At 43.0% G+C, this 18526-nt stretch overlaps 1 protein-coding gene across 1 annotated transcript in view; it reads right to left on the bottom strand.

Annotated features, from left to right (window-relative positions):
* Nucleotides 1-184: 184 nt before the first annotated feature.
* The window catches only part of LOC137094859 (phospholipase A2 inhibitor and Ly6/PLAUR domain-containing protein-like), a 36486-nt gene continuing 18144 nt past the window's right edge, over nt 185-18526 (bottom strand). The window contains exons 2-7 of the mRNA XM_067460777.1: nt 13022-13117; nt 10094-10210; nt 8917-8949; nt 4270-4413; nt 1732-1902; nt 185-792 (exon numbers count right to left, since the gene is read on the bottom strand). Coding sequence (XP_067316878.1) covers nt 581-792; nt 1732-1902; nt 4270-4413; nt 8917-8949; nt 10094-10210; nt 13022-13117 — 773 coding nt within the window. The 3' untranslated portion in view covers nt 185-580. The remainder of the gene's footprint in view (nt 793-1731; nt 1903-4269; nt 4414-8916; nt 8950-10093; nt 10211-13021; nt 13118-18526) is intronic.

Genomic DNA, 18526 nt, shown 5'->3' with positions numbered 1-18526 from the left:
GCTGTTGCCTGAAATGGAAGCGCAAAGACTTGAAACTTCAGAGACTGGATCTCACCACCGTACGGCATCCTCCATACAGTCCAGATTTAGCACAGTCTGACTTCCATCTGTTCCCAATAATGAAAGAAGATCTGCGGGGAGATCATTATGCTTCTGATGAAGATGTTGAGAGAACTGTGAGTGTCAACTTCTTCCGTGACAGCTTCAGAAAACTTGTTCATTGTTGACAGAAATGTATCCAATTGTCTGGAGGTTATGTGGAAAAGTAAATAGTGGTAGTTAAAGAGCACATTGTAAGGATTATTTCTGCATTTGATTTATTAAAATATTCCCATCCACACCCATGTAAAAAAGGTGGAGGCATTACTTTTCATTCAATCCTTGTAGTATTTGAGATTGTAGCGTTTGAGAACCATTAGGATCTTCTACTGTTAGAGATCTGGTGGCAACATAAAAATGTACAAAAAATGCACACCTACATGGCGAAATCTAAGATATTTACTTTTTCTAAAGTCTGTGTTTTATATATGAACATAGAGTCAAAAACAAGTGAAAAGGAACTTTTGTGCTGTGAAAAAAATCAAATAAGGATCTTTATAAGCAGGAGACCAGAAAGAAATGCCCCTCCAAGCTGCAAAGGAGTGGTACCACCCTTGTCAGAGGCAAGCCAGCAATGTCCTTCTGCAACTACAACAAGTTTTGACACATGGACCATACCCTTATGAAAAGCATCACAGAATGCCTTGCTTGCACAGCCTTTAAGGGCAATTTCTGTACTTGGAATTCTGTGACCTGTGAAAGCAATGGAAAGAGATGGTTAGGGAAATTCCAAGTCCAAATCCTTTTGGATCGCTGTTGCAACTTGACAACCTCTGGGGATGCCTACCATAGATGCAGGCAAAATGTCAGGAGAGAATGCTTCTAAAACATAGCCATACAGTCCAAAAAACCTACAACAACCCAGTGATTCCAGCCATGAAAGCCTTCGACAATACAAAGACAGGTTTTCAGAAGGGGCAGCTCTATTTCTTTAGGGGTGGAATTCCAGAGGAGGGGGGATATCACGGAGAAGGTTCTCCCTCTTGTTCCCACCAGCCATACTGAGATGGGGATGGGACCGAGAGCAAGGCCACCTCTGATGACTGCAGTGCCTGAGTTGGATTGTAGGCAGAGATGTGGTTAGTCAAATAGCCTGAACCCACATCGTTTAGGGCTTTAAAGGTAATGACCAGCAATTTTGTATTTAGCCTAGAAGCAGACTGGCTGCCAGTGGAGCTGTCGTAGCATGGGAGTGAATTTCTCCCTGTATGGGGCTCCATTTCTCAATCTGACTGTCAATCTCTGAACCAACTGAAGCTTCCAAACTATCTTCAAAGGCAGCCCCATGTAGAGAGGGTTGCAGTAGTCTAGGAGGGTTGTCACGAAGGCATGGACTACTACGGCCAACTCTGGTGTCTCAATGTATGAGCGCAGCTGGCGCACAAGTTTTAATTGTGCAAAAGCGCTCCCAGCCACTGCCTACACCTGGGGTTCCAGACTAGGTTCCAGACTGTGAACCTGTGTCTTCAGGGGGAGGTGTGTGTGATCCCATCCAACACAGGTTGTAATCCCACTTAAAACAAATATCTTGCTAAAAGAAACTGTCATATTAGCTGACTAGTTCTTCAAGGTTGTTTTGCAACTCCTGTCCATCCCATTTTCCCCATAAATTGAGACAGAAAGGTCAGTTACCAGCAGCTTGAACAGTTCCAGAATTTCTAAATGATGCAATTCCAGATAAATCAACACAGTACATCTGTTCTCCAGCACAATGAACAACCTCTTCTTCATTGCAGCTGGTTTTATGCAAACCAAAGCAACCTTTGCATTCCTTTCCATTTAACGTTCTGTTTATCGGTGGCACTGTGAAAAAGAGAAGAAAACAGTGGGAAAAGTTTGCTGCAAAGTCAAGAAGACAAAAAGAAACTTGCTTCTCCAGGTCCCTCTTCATTTTCTACTCACTTCTCTGGAGAGATTCCAATCTTGGCTTATTTTAGCCCCCACTCCCACCCCTCCAAATCCAGCATTTCAATTATCTTTCACCTCCTATGAATGAGAAAACAGCATTTTCTGGGCACAAGAAAAATGTTGTTTCCTGTTCAGAAAATGCTGCTTTCTGAGTGCGGAGTCATCCCTTCACATTTATAGGTTTGACTTATGCAGATTTAATTGATTTTAAATAATGCTCTCTCTTTTCTCTTCATCACACTGGAGAAAAAATCCATCTAAAATCTGGTTTCTGACACCACATAAATTAGGGAAATACTACAAAAATATAAATTCAAAATGTTGGAAGTGTGGGGAAGTGGAAGGAACTTTTTACCACATGTGGTGGTCATGCAAAAAAAAAGCAAAAACATTTTGGAAGAAAATACATGAAAATTTACAAATATATATATTAAAAATAAAGATATCACTCAAAACAGAAATATTCTTATTAGGAATTAACAAACAAAAACTGGACAGCAACATAGATAAACTCCTCTCCTTATCAACAACAAATGCTATGTGAGACTATGGAGAAAAAATGAAATACCCAAAATTGAAGATTGGAATAAAAAGATTACATAAGAAATATGGACAGATTAACCTACTTGATACAAAAACACAAAGAAAATATAGGGAAAGAGACAGACTGGACACTGATAACTGAATATCTAAAGTAAGAATAATAAATAAGACAATCATAAGAATAGAAACCATCCACACACCAAAAGGAGACTTTATAGAAGAAAGGGAGAAAAGAGATAAGAAGAAATACAAAAGTTGAAGAAGAAGGAAAAGGAAGCAAACCTCCAGGAAGAAGCTCGGAAGAGGAACCGATATCTCACTTATCTTATTTTATTTTGTTTTATTTATTCTCTTCTTTTCTTTCCTTTCTTTCCTTCCTTTTGCCCCTTCTGCTCCTTCCCCTCCCCCTCTCACCCTCTCTTCCCCCCCCCCCCCGCCACACACACGAGGGTTGAATGAAAAGTAATACCTCTACCTTCGGTACTTAGGTTTGGATGGGAATATTTTAATAAATCAAATACAGAAATAATCCTTAGAATGTACTCTTTAACTACCAGTATACACTTTTCCACATAATCACCAGACAATTTGATACATTTCTGCCAACGATGAACAAGTTTTCTGAAGCTGTCATGGTTCCTGGCAAATTTCAAGTCTGTGCGCTTTCATTTCAGGCATCAGCATCCTGGCTACCCATTGAGCACAGATCTTCTGATAGCCAAGCAAAGCAATAATGTGACCCACACGTTCTTATGAAATGCTGATTATGCTTGAAATTTCTCTCTGAGTGATACAATGATCGCCCTGAATCAATCTGTCAACCTTTTGCTTGTGCAACTCGGTGGTTGCTGTCACAGGATGTCCAACTCTTTGTTTGTCACGCAAGTCAGATGTTCCCACCTCAACATCTTTAAACTTACTTGCCCAACAACGCACAGTGCTCACATCAACACAATAACCATAAACAGTTTGCATTCTCTGATGAACCTCCTTTGGGGTGACACCTGCTGTCAAGAATTCAATGACTGCACATCACTTAAGTCGCACTGACTGACCATCTGTGCAGGGTTCCATACTTCACACTTTAACAACACGATAGCTCAATGCTAAGGCTTCCCTCCAAAATAGAACTGTAGAGGAGAGCCTACTGAACAAGCCAGTACCTGCTGCATACCAGTAGTGCCATATGTTGAGGAGTTACGAAGGTGGAGGCATTACTTTTCATTCAACCCTTGTACTTATATGCATTTTTTTAATTTATGCACACAATTTTAACTTTTTGTCTCTGTGTTATGAAAATACTCAGTAAAGACTTAAAAAAACGAAATCTGGTTTCTGCCTCCTGCAGAATTCTGAGGTTTGTAGTTTACTGAAGCTGTTAAAAGCTCCTCCCTAAACTACAAACCCCAGAATTTTGCAGGAGGCAGAAATCGGATTCTAAATGGATTTTCTTCTCTAGTGTGATGAGACCAGACATCTTCAAGTGCAATTCAGTAAAGTGAGTTGTGAGTAACTTGATTTTTTTTATTGACCCTATTAGTCATAAACTGAAATCCTGTTGGTTAATCCCAGCTGGAATATATCCCTACTGTCAAATGTTGAATGGAGAGTTAATACATTGGTAAATCCAATGGAGTCAATGGATTTACTCTAGTCAAAATAAAATATAATTCAGACCTTAATGTGGCCAGCAGGAGGCTATAACAGTGAATCACTTACAAGGAAAAACTTTTTTATTGCACTGGATGCCAGGACAGCAGGAAAGCTTGGTTGATATGATTCCTCCTTTGCCCATGTTCACAATGGTGAGGTCTTCATTGCAGTCTTTGGAATCAATGCATACCTTAATTGTGGTAAGCATCACTACAGGAATGCAATGGAAAGAAAGAATTTTTAAAAAATCACAGTGATGGTCAAGGAGTGGGTGGTCATGAGCTCATACACAATTTTGTGCAGATTCCTAGTACTCTTGGTTTTTGTGAGTTTTCTGGGTTGAATGGCCATAGAATCATAGAATCATAGAGTTGGAAGAGACCTCATGGGCCATCCAGTCCAACCCCCTGCCAAGAAGCAGGAATATTGCATTCAAATCACCCCTGACAAATGGCCATCCAGCCTCTGCTTAAAAGCTTCCAAAGAAGGAGCCTCCACCACACTCCGGGGCAGAGAGTTCCACTGCTGAACGGCTCTCACAGTCAGGAAGTTCTTCCTAATGTTCAGATGGAATCTCCTCTCTGTTGCATGTTGCAGAAGCATTCTCTCCTGATGTTTCGCCTACATCTATGGCAGGCATCCTCAGAGGCTGTGAGCTCTTTTGGAGACTAGGCAAGTGAGGTTTATATATCTGTGGAACGTCCAGGATGGGAGAAAGAACTCTTGTCTATTTGAGGTAGGTGTTAATGTTTCCATTAGCCACCTTGATTAGCATTTAATGGCCTAGCAGTATCAAGGTTTGGCATCTTACTGCTTTTATTGAGAGTTGATTAGCTGTCCCCTGTTTTGGGTGTTGTTCTTTATTTACTGTTATGATTTTAGAGGTTTTTTTAAAAAATACTGGTGGCCAGATTTTGTTCATTTTCATTATTTCTTCCATTTTGTTGAAGTTGTCCACATTTTTATGGATTTCAATGGCTTCTCTGTGTAGCCTGACATGGTAGTTCTTAGAGTGGTCCAGCATTTTTGTGTTCTCAAATAATATGCTGTGTCCAGGTTGGCTCATCAGATGCTCTACTATGGTTGACTTCTCTGGTTGAATGAGTCTGCAGTGCCTTTCATGTTCCTTGATTCATGTTTGGGCAATGCTGCTGTGTATGGTGGTCTCTATGTAGATTTGTCCACAGCTGCATGGTATATGGTAGACTCCTGCAAAGGAGAGAGGGTCCTTCTTGCCCTTTGATGAGCATAGCATTTGTTGGATTTTCTTAGTGGGTCTGTAGATAGTTTGTAGGTTGTGCTTCTTCATCACCTTCCTTATGCAGTCAGTATTTCCCTTGATGTATGGTAAGAACACTTTTCTTCTGGGTAGATTTTTGTCCTTACTCTTGTGGCTTGTTCTTGGCCTTGCAGCTCCTCTGATGTCTGTGGTGGAGTATCCATTGGTCTGTAGAGCACTTTAGGTGGGTCAGTTCACCTTGGAGGAGGAGGGGTTCACTGATTCTTTTTGCACATCAGGAGATAATGCTTCTGGAACATGACCATACAACCCAGAAAACTCACAACAACCAAGTGATTCCGGCCATGAAAGTCTTCAACAATCCTAGTACTCTGATGGAGTTTGCCACCAATCCTCTGTTTGTTTCCATTGCAGGACTTGGAAAAATATTTTCCAAGCCTTGAAACCTCTCTGACTTACAAAAAAAATCCTTGGGATGTTTTGTTTTATAGTATTTCCACATGGATTTTTATCTTCACTTGAAATTTAAAATTTTGGGATTGCCACAAACCTTTGCACAGATGATTCAAGTAGCCACAATAATCTGCTCCAGCATGAAAAGGTAGCAGAGAGGGAAAGGAGAATCCATGCACCATAAAAATCATGTGAAATTTGAGATTTATCTATATAAAATTCACACAGGATTGTTTTGAACTGAAAACAACATTTTCTGCATCAATGATAACACAGGCAGTCCTCAAGTTAGGAGCCGCAGATGCACAATGGGTTAAATCCTTGTGCCAACAGAACTGCTGACCTGAAGAGTGGCAGTTCAAATCTGCGAGATGGGGTGAGCTCCCAGCTGTCAAGTCCAGCTTCCCATGCAGGGACGTGAAAAACGCCTCCCACAGGATGGCAAAAAATGTTCCTGTGGACAGCCAATTCTCTCACACCAGATGCTACTTGCAGTTTCTCAAGTCGCTTCTGACATGATAAAATAAAGTCCCTGGATTACAAACATCTGATTTACAAATGACTCATAAGTAAGAACAGGGCTGATAGAAAAGGAAATGTGGGAAATAATCCCATATGAAAGGAAATTTACTCCTGAAAGAGTATCATGTGAAGCTTTATCAACAATCCTCATTTTCACAGAAAGTCACATTTTTCAAAATCCAATAACCACAGGGACAGAAAGTGAGGTGAAATCTTCTGAACAGGGGCACAGACAGCAAAACAAACACCACAGGGATGTTAACCCTTCCCTGTGTGATCCTATACGACCGAGTTGTGGTGCAGCTGGTTGGGAGTCAGCCAGGCCTGTAGCGAGGGGGGGGGGGGTTGGGGGTTCAACCCCCCCTCCAAAATGTTTCAGATTTTTTTAAAAAAAAAAAAACCTGGTTTACTCATGAATTTAAACTGGTTAACCAAATCCCCATGAGATGCAAAAAATTAAGAGTCCCTCCAGAACTGCAAGCACTATCTCAAGCAAATATTGGCAATTTATACACACTGTCATTACTTGCAGCAATAGCCGATGTAGTTGTTCTGGTACAGCTGTACCAGGAGCTCCAACTTTATTTGCTTTGTATTAAATGTTTGCTTGCAGTCCTAGATTTCAGGGACTCTGCAGATAGGTGGCTTCTTTGGTTGCAGTCATAGGGCAAGTCACCTGTCCATCATTGTTAAGTTTTGGTCCCGCCCCTTGCTCAGGGCAATTGGGAAGGGAAGGGAGCCATTTTTAGTTAGTCTCAGCAAGGTAAGCTTATGTATAGGATGTGTGCAAGCTTCCCCTGTACAAAAGCTTCAACCCTTAAGACCTTCCGGGGGAGAAAGGTCTTAAGAGTCTCCAAAGAATTTCCAGGAAAACAGCCCTAAAGACCAAAGAACTCCAGCTGGAGAACATCTACTGCCTTGCTGGTAGGTCCACTTGGCGTTCGAGACGCAGTTCAACCCGGTAGCGGAGCCCACATCAGTAAGGGTTAGATTACAGTCAGCCTGGGAGAAGTTAAAAAGCAGGAATATTCCATCTGTCAAGGGTGATTTGAATGCAATATTCCTGCTTCTTGGCATGGGGTTGGACTGGATGGCCCATGAGGTCTCTTCCAACTCTTTGATTCTAGGATTCTATGATTCTAGGGGATTTTCCTTTAAAGAAGAAGTTATTGAAGACAGTTGCCTGTCCTTCGTGGGCAAGTTTAGGAATTTACCAGTTGCCCAAAAGCTTGGAATCATTTGCTTAACTTTACTGAAGACAAGAGAAGTTTATGTTTGCTTGTTCATTAATAAAAGACTTTGTTGTACTTCTCAAGCCATCTAAAGACTGTTTGTGGTGGAAACCTCTGAGAACTTCTCTTTAGGCCCCCTGGCTTCCCACTGGGCAAAGGTTGCACATCCTGTTCTAAAGACAATTATTTACAGGCCCAGCGCGCGGCAGAACAGTAGTGATGCAACCAAGTTGGGGTGGGGGATGTTGAATGCTCTCATTAAGGAGGCCAGACTTGGTAGAGGTGGTTGACAAGGGTGGAGCTGCAGGCTATTGAAGGCTGCTCTGCCCCCTGCTGTGCTCTTTGCTTCAGCGTGAGCTAGGAGGAAGGTTTCAACCCCCCGGTAAAATTTTCAACCCCCCCCCCCCCCCGAAAATTTCAACCCCTCCCGAAATTTTTTTCTGGCTACGGCCCTGGAGTCAGCTACATTAAGATCACTACTGACTGAAAGGTCATGAGTTTGAAGTCAGCCCGGGTCGGAGTAAGCTCCCGACCATTTGCTGTTGATCTTTGCAGCCCGAAAGACAGCTGCATCAGTCAAGTAGGAAATTTAGGTACCGCTTATGCGGGGAGGCTAACTTAACTAATTGATGACATCATAAAAATCTCCAGCAGTGTGTAAAAGAATGAGGAAGTACTCCATCAGTGTCACAAATTGACAGTGAAGCAAGAGCTCCCCCGGTGGCCAGAATTCAATCATGAAGCTGGAAATGTTAAATAGTATCTGTGTGTCTGTCTATATAAGTTGTGTGTCTATGGCATTGAATGTTTGCCATGTAATTGTGCACTGTGATCAGCCCTGGGTCCCCTGTGGGGTGAGAAGGGCGGAATATAAATACTGTAAATAAATAAATTATAAACACACACACTTTAAAAATGTACTTGCTTCGACTTAGATACAAATTCAACAAAGCTACTAAACTTGGGGGCTGTCCAAAAAATGAACAAGAAATGATGCAAAAGTATAGTTTCTTGTGCTTTTAACATAATTTCTGAGGGGGGGGGGCATGCCTACAACAGCTTTGTGTAATTGTATGCAGAAGAAGTCCCAAATTGTGCTTCAGAAACTATGTACTTTTCAAAACTTTTTCTCAGTGGGAAGAAAATGGTTTATATGATTTGCTGCCAACTTTGAGAAGAAGCTTGGAGAAAATTGCAACTCTGGTGTGGTCAGGGATAGAAGGAAGGGGTTACAATATAGTTACCTTTGGTTTTATTATTGCTTACCTTTAAGAGACTCAGGTTGTGTTTTCGTTTCAGCTGAAACAGAAATAAATAAGGAATTGGTGGAGTACCTACTACCAAATGCAAAAGAATAAAGTAGGGTCATCAAAGCCCATCAGCAAACACAGTATATTCTGTTGGTTCTGTGTGGGAAGTTTGGCCCAATTCTATTATCAGAATGCTCTTTGATTGTAGGTGAACTATAAATCCCAGCAACTACAACTCCCAAATGTCAAGGTCTATTTTTCCCAAACACCACCAGTGTTCACACGTGGGCAAACTGAGTATTCGTGACAAGTTCCATCAGTGTTTGAGTCCACAATGCTCTCTGGATGTAGGTGAACTACAACTCCAAAACTCAAGGTCAATGCCCACCTTCCAGTATTTTCTGTTGGTGATGGGAGTTCTGTGTGCCAAGTTTGGTTCAGTGTAGTAGTGGCCTCGGGTAGCCCACAAATGTTGCCAGTTCAAATGCAGGGAGCCGGGTAAGCTCCCACTGTTAGCCCCAGCTTCTGCCAAACTGTCATTTGAAAACATGCAAATGTGAGTGGATAAATAGGTACCACTCTGGTGGGAAGGCAAGAGTATTCCATGCAGTCATGCTGGCCACATGACCGTGGAGATGTCTATGAACAACGCCGGCTCTTCGGCTTAGAAATGGAGATGAGCACCAACCCCCAGTCTTGGACACAACTGGACTTAATGTCAGGGGAAAACCTTTACTTAGCTAGTAGGGGGCTCAGACTTAGGCCCCAACTATACTGCCATATAATACAGTTTCAGAGTGCAGTTTAACTTCATTGAACTGCATTATATGGCAGTGTAGATTTATATAATCTAGTTCATTGCAATTAAACTGCATTCTGAAGCTGACTTATATGGTAGCGCAGATGGGACCTTAGAGGCAAATGATAACAAATCTCCTGCTGAATAAATCTTGCAAAGGAAAACCTAGGATGGGGTCACCATAAGTTTGAGTCAACTGGAAGCACGTGCAAAGAGCAAGAATCAACATCGACACTCCTGAGCTAGGTAATGAAACCCTGACTAGGCAGTCAGTGGAGCTGTATTCTGGGAATATCCAGCCAATTCTGCCCATGAAAAAGAAAACAGGCCATTGATCTGCCTGCCATCTGTTTTACAGTCAGTTCTGCTGAGGACTTTGATTGTTTGCACTTACTCACTATGCTCTCTGATCGAAGGGTGGCACATTTGTCTAAAACTGGCAGGCAGGTTTGTGCCTCATTGGTACACTTCCTTTCAGCACCACTGCAGATTTCACACATCAGGGGTTCCCCTGGAAGCAAGCAGGAAAAGAAAGAAGCATTTTAAAAGTTAATTTCCACTGACCTTTTGTTCTGTACTGAAAAATATAGTAGCCAACGAAATTCACTCAATCCCTAGAAGGACTCTCATTATACAGGAGAATCCACCCCATAGAATCAAAGAACAATGTATTTTCAAAGGCTTTCATGGCTGGAATCACTGGGTTGTTGTAGGTTTTTCAGGCTATATGGCCATGTTCTAGAAGCATTCTCTTCTGATGTTTTGCCTGCATCTATGGCAAGCATCCTCAGAGGCCATATAGCCCCAAAAAACCTACAGCAACCCAATCACAGAACAGATTCAATGTGGCTTCTTAGGCAATTGAGTCCAACCTCCTGCTCATTGAAGGATCTCCAGCTACAGCAGACCTCACTACCTCTGAAGATGCTTGCCATAGATGCAGGCGAAATGTCAGGAGAGAATGCCTCTAGACCATGGCCATATAGCCCAAAAAAACCTACAACAACTACAGCAGTATTTCTCAACCTTCCTAATGCCGTGACCCCTTAATACAGTTCCTCATGTTGTGATGCCCCCAACCATAACATTATTTTCATTGCCACTTTATAACTGTCATTTTGCTACTGTTATGAATCTCAATGTAAATGTCTGATATGCAGGATGTATTTTCATACACTGGACGAAATTTGGTACAAATAGTCGATATGTCCAAATTTGAATAGTAGTGGGGTTGGGGGGGAGGGTGGAGTTGTAGTTGCTGGGATTTATAGTTTACCTACAATCAAAGAGCATTCTCCGGCAACGATGGAATTGAACCAAACTTGGAACACAGAACTCCCACGAACAACAGCAATACTGAAAGGGTTTGGTGGGCATTGACCTTGAGTTGTGGAGTTGTAGTTCACTTACATCCAGAGAGAGCACTGTGGACTCAAACAATGATGGATCTGGACCAAACTTGGCACGAATACTCAATATGCCCAAATGTGAACACTGGTGGAGTTTGGGGGGGGGGGGGGGGAAATAAACCTTGACATTTGGGAGTTGTAGTTGCTGGGATTTATAGTTCAACTACAACTAAAGAGCATTCCGAACCCCACCAACAATAGTATTGGGCCAAACTTTCCACACAGAATCCCCATGACCACTAGAAAATACTATGTTTTCTGGTGGTCTTTGGCGACTCGTCTGACACCCCCCTCACAACCCCTAGGTTGAGAAACACAGATTTACAGCATCAAAGCTCTTTTTGAGGGAAGGGAAGAAAGAAGGGATGAGGTGGGAGAAGGGAAGAAAGAAAATGAATGGAAGAGAAAGAAAGAGGAAAGGAATTTTGGAATGACTAGCAATCATCTTTGAGAGTTCTTGGAGAACGGGAGAAGTCCCAGCAGATTGGAGGAGGGCAAATGTGGTTCCTATCTTCAAGAAGGGAAAAAAGGATGACACAAACAATTATTGTCCAGTCAGCCTCATGTCGATACCAGGCAAGATATTGCAAAGTATACTTACATAAGTTACTTCCACAATATCACCTGCTATACTCCATGCCCAGGATTTAAGAACTCAGCCAAAGTTTTCCATTACTAGACTGAAAATATAAAACGTTTTCTTCCATCAGTAGCACACCTCCTCTTCCTTAGTACCTACCTACCAGCTTCATATTGACTAGTGACCCACAGACTTCTGGTCGTTTCTGGACCAGGGAGCTTTGAGGTGGTAGAACAGAAACTCTCAAAAGCTTTAGGTGCTCTTACTGCCTATTACAAGGAAAACAAGCTGATTCCTAATCCATCTAAGACCCAGACATGTGCTTTTCATCTTAAGAACAGACAAGCATCTCGAGCTCTGAGGATTACCCACTGGGGCATTGCAGCACACCCAAATGCCTGGAAGTTACCCTGGATCATTCTCTGACCTACAGGAAGCATTGCTTGAATACCAAGCAAAAAGTGGGTGCTAGAAACAATATCATACCAAAGCTGACTGGCACAACCTGGGGATCACAACCAGATACAGTGAAGGCATCTGCCCTTGAGCTTTGCTACTCTGCTGCTGAGTACATATGCCCAGTATGGAACACATATCACCACGCTAAAACAGGGGATGTGGCTGTTAATTAAACATGCCGCATTATTACAGGCTGTCTGTGCCTTACACCACTGGAGAAATTACACTGTCTAGCTGGTATTGCACCACCTGACATCTGCTGGGAAGTAGCAGCCAACAGTGAAAGGACCAAGGCAGTGACAGCTCTGGCCCATCCCCTATTTGGATATCAGACAGTATGCCAATGCCTTAAGAAATAGTTTTCTAAGATCTACAGAGATACTCGCAGGAACACCTCAGCAAGCGAGAGTCCAAAAGTGACAGGTTAAAACCCAGCACTTCAATTTGGCTAATACCAAATGAGAGACTCCCTCATGGGCACACAGAAGACTGGACAACTTGGAAGGGGCTGAACAGACTGCGCTCTGGCACCACAAGATGCAGAGCCAACCTTAAGAAATGGGGCTACAAAGTGGAGTCCACAACATGCGAGTGTGGAGAAGAGCAAACTGCAGATCACCTTCTACAATGCAACCTGAGCCCTGCCACATGCACAATGGTGGACTTTCTTATAGCAACACCAGAGGCACTCCAAGTGGCCAGCTACTGGTCAAAGTACATTTAATAGAATGCCAACTTTTTAAACTTTGTGTTTTCTCAAATACATTGGTTTGCTTTTGATATGATAAATACACCCACAGACTGTCATTGACACCATTACCATGACAAATGTATGTTTTATAATGTAATAATATGAATATTCTTCTGAACTCACCTTTGTTTGCCCAGAATAGTAGCATGCCTGATTGAAGCCAGAGAAATATGAGAGGATGCATTAGAGGAGTGATTTTTTGGATCTTTGGTAGCTTTGCTTTAGCGGGAATTTGGGATGATACCAGTCTGTCACATCATGGAATTGCAAGAAAGCATAGAAACAGTTCCATGAGTCCTAGAAAGAAAGAGAAGGAGAGAATTTTTATCGTTTGTCTCTTGTTTTTGTTTTATTCAGTCCTTAATTTTGTTAAACTGTCATAATGCCTAAATCACTACCTCACACAATAACAATGTGGCAGCAACACAGTAAAGACTGATAAAACAGCAAAGATTAACAAGACAGAAAGACATTGAAGCTAAGCAGGGTTGCAGTGATTTTCTGCCTCAAAGTAACTTGGCTGAATTTTTGGTATAATTATATTTTAAATTAGCTAGAATTGGAGAGAGAAAATCATTTTCTGCTGGACCTCATTCACTAAATCGTGGATTATGATGAGCCCTTGAATATGCAAAACACTTATATGAGCCAAAATATATTTTCTTTGCTATGATAATTTTCCTAACGTTTCTGCTTATCTCTTGGGCTTCATATGCTCATTGGAGGGAATCATGTATATCTATGAGGAGAGACTGAAAGAGAGAAACAGAAAGGGAGGGCCTTTTTGGTGGTTGCTCCAACAGGGGTGCTTGAATGTAATTTCCCTGCTTCTTGGGTTGGACTGGATGGCCCATGAGGTCTCTTCCAACTCTATGATTCTATGATTCTACTGTGGAACTCCCTCCCAAGAGAGACCAGGATGGCCCCATCCCTGCTGGCCTTCTGCAAGTAGGTCAAGACCTTCATCTGCCAGCAGGCATTTGGGGAAGAATAAAGGACATGCTGCTGTGGAAGTGTGAATCGAATTGAGGGGTGGGGGGGGGGGGGGGTGGGAGAGAAGATTGTGAGTTTTAAAGGCTACTAAGATCACCAAAGAAGAATTCAAACAAATAGCCAACACCTGTAGGGAAAAGGTCCGCAAGGCTAAAGCAAAAAACGAGCTCAGACTTGCCAGGGACATTAAAAACAATAAAAAGGGCTTCTATTCTTATGTCAGTAGAAAAAGGAAAAACAAGGAGGCGATAGGACCTCTTCGAGGAGAAGATGGGGCAATGCTGACAGGGGATAGGGAAAAGGCAGAACTACTTAATGCCTTCTTTGCCTCGGTCTTCTCACAAAAAGAGAGTCTTCAACCTCAGCAAGATGGAGTGGATGAGGGATTGGAGGACATCCAACCCCAAATTGGGAAAGAAGTCGTCCAGGAATACCTGGCCGCTCTTAATGAGTTCAAGTCCCCAGGGCCAGATCAACTACACCCCAGAGTATTGAAGGAACTAGCGGAAGTCATTTCGGAACCATTGGCAACCATCTTTGAGAGTTCTTGGAGAACGGGAGAAGTTCCAGCAGATTGGAGGAGGGCCAATGTGGTCCCAATCTTCAAGAAGGGAAAAAAGGATGACCCAAACAACTACCGTCCGGTCAGCCTCACGTCGATACCGGGCAAGATTCTGGAAAAGATTGTTAAGGAAGTGGTCTGCAAACACTTAGAAACAAATGCAGTCATCGCTAATAGTCAACATGGATTTATCAAAAACAAGTCATGTCAGACTAATCTGATCTCTTTCTTCGATAGAGCTACAAGCTGGGTAGATGCGGGGAATGCCGTGGATGTAGCGTACCTGGATTTCAGTAAGGCCTTCGACAAGGTCCCCCATGACCTTCTGGCAAGGAAACTTGTCCAATGTGGGCTAGGCAAAACTACGGTGAGGTGGATCTGTAATTGGTTAAGTGGACGAACACAGAGAGTGCTCACTAATGCTTCCTCTTCATCTTGGAAAGAAGTGACAAGTGGAGTGCCGCAGGGTTCCGTCCTGGGCCCGGTCCTGTTCAACATCTTTATTAATGACTTAGATGAAGGGCTAGAAGGCATGATCATCAAGTTTGCAGACGACACCAAATTGGGAGGGATAGCCAATAGTCCAGAGGACAGGAGCAGAATTCAAAACGATCTTGACAGATTAGAGAGATGGGCCAAAACTAACAAAATGAAGTTCAACAGCGACAAATGCAAGATACTCCACTTTGGCAGGAAAAACGAAATGCAAAGATACAGAATGGGTGACGCCTGGCTCGAGAGCAGTACGTGTGAAAAAGATCTTGGAGTCCTCGTGGACAACAAGTTAAACATGAGCCAACAATGTGACGTGGCGGCAAAAAAAGCCAATGGGATTTTGGCCTGCATCAAGAGGAGCATAGTGTCTAGATCTAAGGAAGTAATGCTACCCCTCTATTCTGCTTTGGTTAGACCACACCTGGAATATTGTGTCCAATTCTGGGCGCCACAATTCAAGAGAGATATTGACAAGCTGGAATGTGTCCAGAGGAGGGCGACTAAAATGATCAAGGGTCTGGAGAACAAGCCCTATGAGGAGCGGCTTAGGGAACTGGGCATGTTTAGCCTGAAGAAGAGAAGGCTGAGAGGAGATATGATGGCCATGTATAAATATGTGAGAGGAAGCCACAGGGAGGAGGGAGCAAGCTTGTTTTCTGCTTCCTTGGAGACTAGGACGCGGAACAATGGCTTCAAACTACAAGAGAGGAGATTCCATCTGAACATTAGGAAGAACTTCCTGACTGTGAGAGCCGTTCAGCAGTGGAACTCTCTGCCCCGGAGTGTGGTGGAGGCTCCTTCTTTGGAAGCTTTTAAACAGAGGCTGGATGGCCATTTGTCAGGGGTGATTTGAATGCAATATTCCTGCTTCTTGGGAGGGGGTTGGACTGGATGGCCCATGAGGTCTCTTCCAACTCTTTGATTCTATGATTCTATGATTCTACTATTTATTATATTTTAATCTGGATTTTTAACCTTAATCCACACGGTATTAATTTTTTAAAAAAATGTATTGTGATTTTAAAACTATAACCAAAGTATGGAATTGTTAGCTGCCTTGAGTCTCCACAGGGAGAAAGGTGGCATATAAATCAAGTAAATATTATTATTATTATTATTATTATTATTATTATTATTAATAGATGGGGATATCCAAGAAGCACACGACACACTGAGATATCCTTTAGTATAGGCATAGGTAAACTTTCTAACTTGGGGGCTGCACAGCGGGCTGGAGCAGGATGGGCAGGTTGGAAGGGAGTGCCCTCCCTGCCCTTTTACTCCCCTTTCTCTTCTCTTTCGGATGCAGAAAGTGAAGGAAAACCAGGAAACATTTGGATCCGAAAAGGGTTGGCCTTGGTCAGAATGAGATGGTGGACAGGAGAGAGAAAGTGTATCCATGAGACCCCATATTGCTTATTCCTGATATATAATCCTAGAATCCTAGAGCTGGAAGAGACCCCCAAGGGCAATCCAGTACAACCTCCTGCCATGCAAGAAAGCACATCAAAGCACTCCCAATAGACAGCCTCTGCGGAAAAGCCTCCAGAGAAGGGGACTCTATCACACTCCGAGACAGACTATGCCCCTTCTCCAACAGCTCTTACTTTCAGGAAGTTCTTCCTAATCTTTTAAGTCAAATCTCTTTTGCTGCCATTTGACACCACTGCTCCCTTGTGCTTTCGTCTCTAGAGCAGCAGGAAGTCACACCTCCCCTCAATGGGACACCATTTGAAATCTTGAAACATGGGTCTTATGTTCCCTCTCTACATTCCCTTCTCCCAGCTAAACATTGCCCAGGAGGAAAGGAGGAAAGGAGGAAAAAAGGAAGGAAGGAAGGAAGGAAGGAAGGAAGGAAGGAAGGAAGGGAATGGAGGAAGGAAGGGAGGAAAGATAGAAGGAAAGACTAAAGAGAAGGAAGGAAGGAAGGAAGGAAGGAAGGAAGGAAGGAAGGAAGGAAGGAAGGAAGGAAGGAAGGAAGGGAATGGAGGAAGGAAGGGAGGAAAGATAGAAGGAAAGACAAAAGAGAGTGAAGGAAGGAAGGAAGGAAGGAAGGAAGGAAGGAAGGAAGGAAGGAAGGACAAAAGTGTGGAAGGGAAGGAAGAGGGAGGGAGGAAAGGAGAAAGACAAGAGAGAAGGAAGGAAGGATAGGATGGTGAGAGAGAGGAGGGCCTGTGAAAATTGCCCAAGGGGGCCACATCTGGCCCTCGGGCCTGGGTTTTCCTATACCTGCTTTAGTAGGATGGTATGGAAGAGACCTAAACACATGAAGCTACTTCTAGCATGCAGAATTCATCAGGCCTGGCCCTTCTGGTTTCCTCTTTGCTTTCACTAAAAATGCTAGATTCAGCCTCTAGTTCTACCACATCTGTATCTTGCTTTTTCTCCAAGGATCTTAGAGCAGTGTATGTGACTCCCTTACACAACCTAAATTATTTCTCCAATCTCTAAAAGATTTTGATTGGCCTTGGTTCACCATATAGGATTCGTGGTAGTCTGAGCAGAACTCTCGCACCATTGTAGTGGCATGGCCTTACTTTCAGGAGAGTGTAATTTCAGCCAGGAGTTAGTTTTTACCATGTCCAAGTTGTCTGAAGTTGTCACTTCACCTTTCTCCATGGCTAGGTGTGGGGAGATCCAGACTCCAGCACCAAGTATGTGAGCACTGAGCAGCATTTAGGTGAATGTTAAGGAGCCTCCTGAAAATGGCTACAAAATAATCTCTCCCAACTTTGAGACATTGCAGATGCAAACCTGACTGAGCTAGGTCAGAGAGCAAATGTGGTGGAGATGCTGTCAACTCTCAGCAAAGTATGCCTCAAAATGCTAGTAATGGTTGTCACATAAGCCTAGGCTGAAAAAGCTGCCAGTCACTCATTGTGGACTCCTATTCTGATGTAACCCCTGTGTAATCATTGCGATTGTGACACCCTGTCTGGAGGACATCACCAGGGCTACCCTATGATTGGATAACACATTCATACATATAACGGGAGTAGTTTTCTCCCATTTGACATCCTTTGGTCATATCAGGTCTTTTTCTGACTTTGAAGACTGGGTTTCTGGGAATCATCAACTAATAAGCAGATCATGTAATGTTTTAATCGGTTTCCATGGAAGTCAAGACTTCAACAGTTTTACTTACTTAGGTGATCCCTCATAGTCCAAGGATGATGGTCCTCCAAGTGTAGCGTCTTGGCTGTGGAGCCCTATTCCTGATCTGCATGTTCTCCCTCAGTGAGGACATTTGTTTCCAGGTGCATGGTGATCCCGGTCAAAGTTGGCACATTTCTCTCTTTCGCTCTCTATTTGTGCCTCTTTGAATTCTGCTACATTGCTGGTCACAGCTGACCTCCAGTTAGAGCGCTCAAGGGCCAGGGCTTCCCAGTTCTCAGTGTCCATGCCACAGTTTTTAAAGTTGGCTTTAAGCCCATCTTTACATCTCCTTTCCTGTCCACCAGCATTCCATTTTCTATTTCTGAGGAGTATAGTAACTGCTTTGGGAAATGGTGATTGAGCATTTGGACAACATGGCCAATTCAGCGGAATTGATGGAGTAGGAGCATCGCTTCAATGGT

Source organism: Anolis sagrei, chromosome X (assembly GCF_037176765.1).
Source record: "Anolis sagrei isolate rAnoSag1 chromosome X, rAnoSag1.mat, whole genome shotgun sequence".
NCBI classification, from domain to species: domain Eukaryota; kingdom Metazoa; phylum Chordata; class Lepidosauria; order Squamata; family Dactyloidae; genus Anolis; species Anolis sagrei.
The sequence above is the reverse complement of the archived record's forward strand: the minus strand, read 5'-3'. Positions and strand labels throughout refer to the sequence as shown.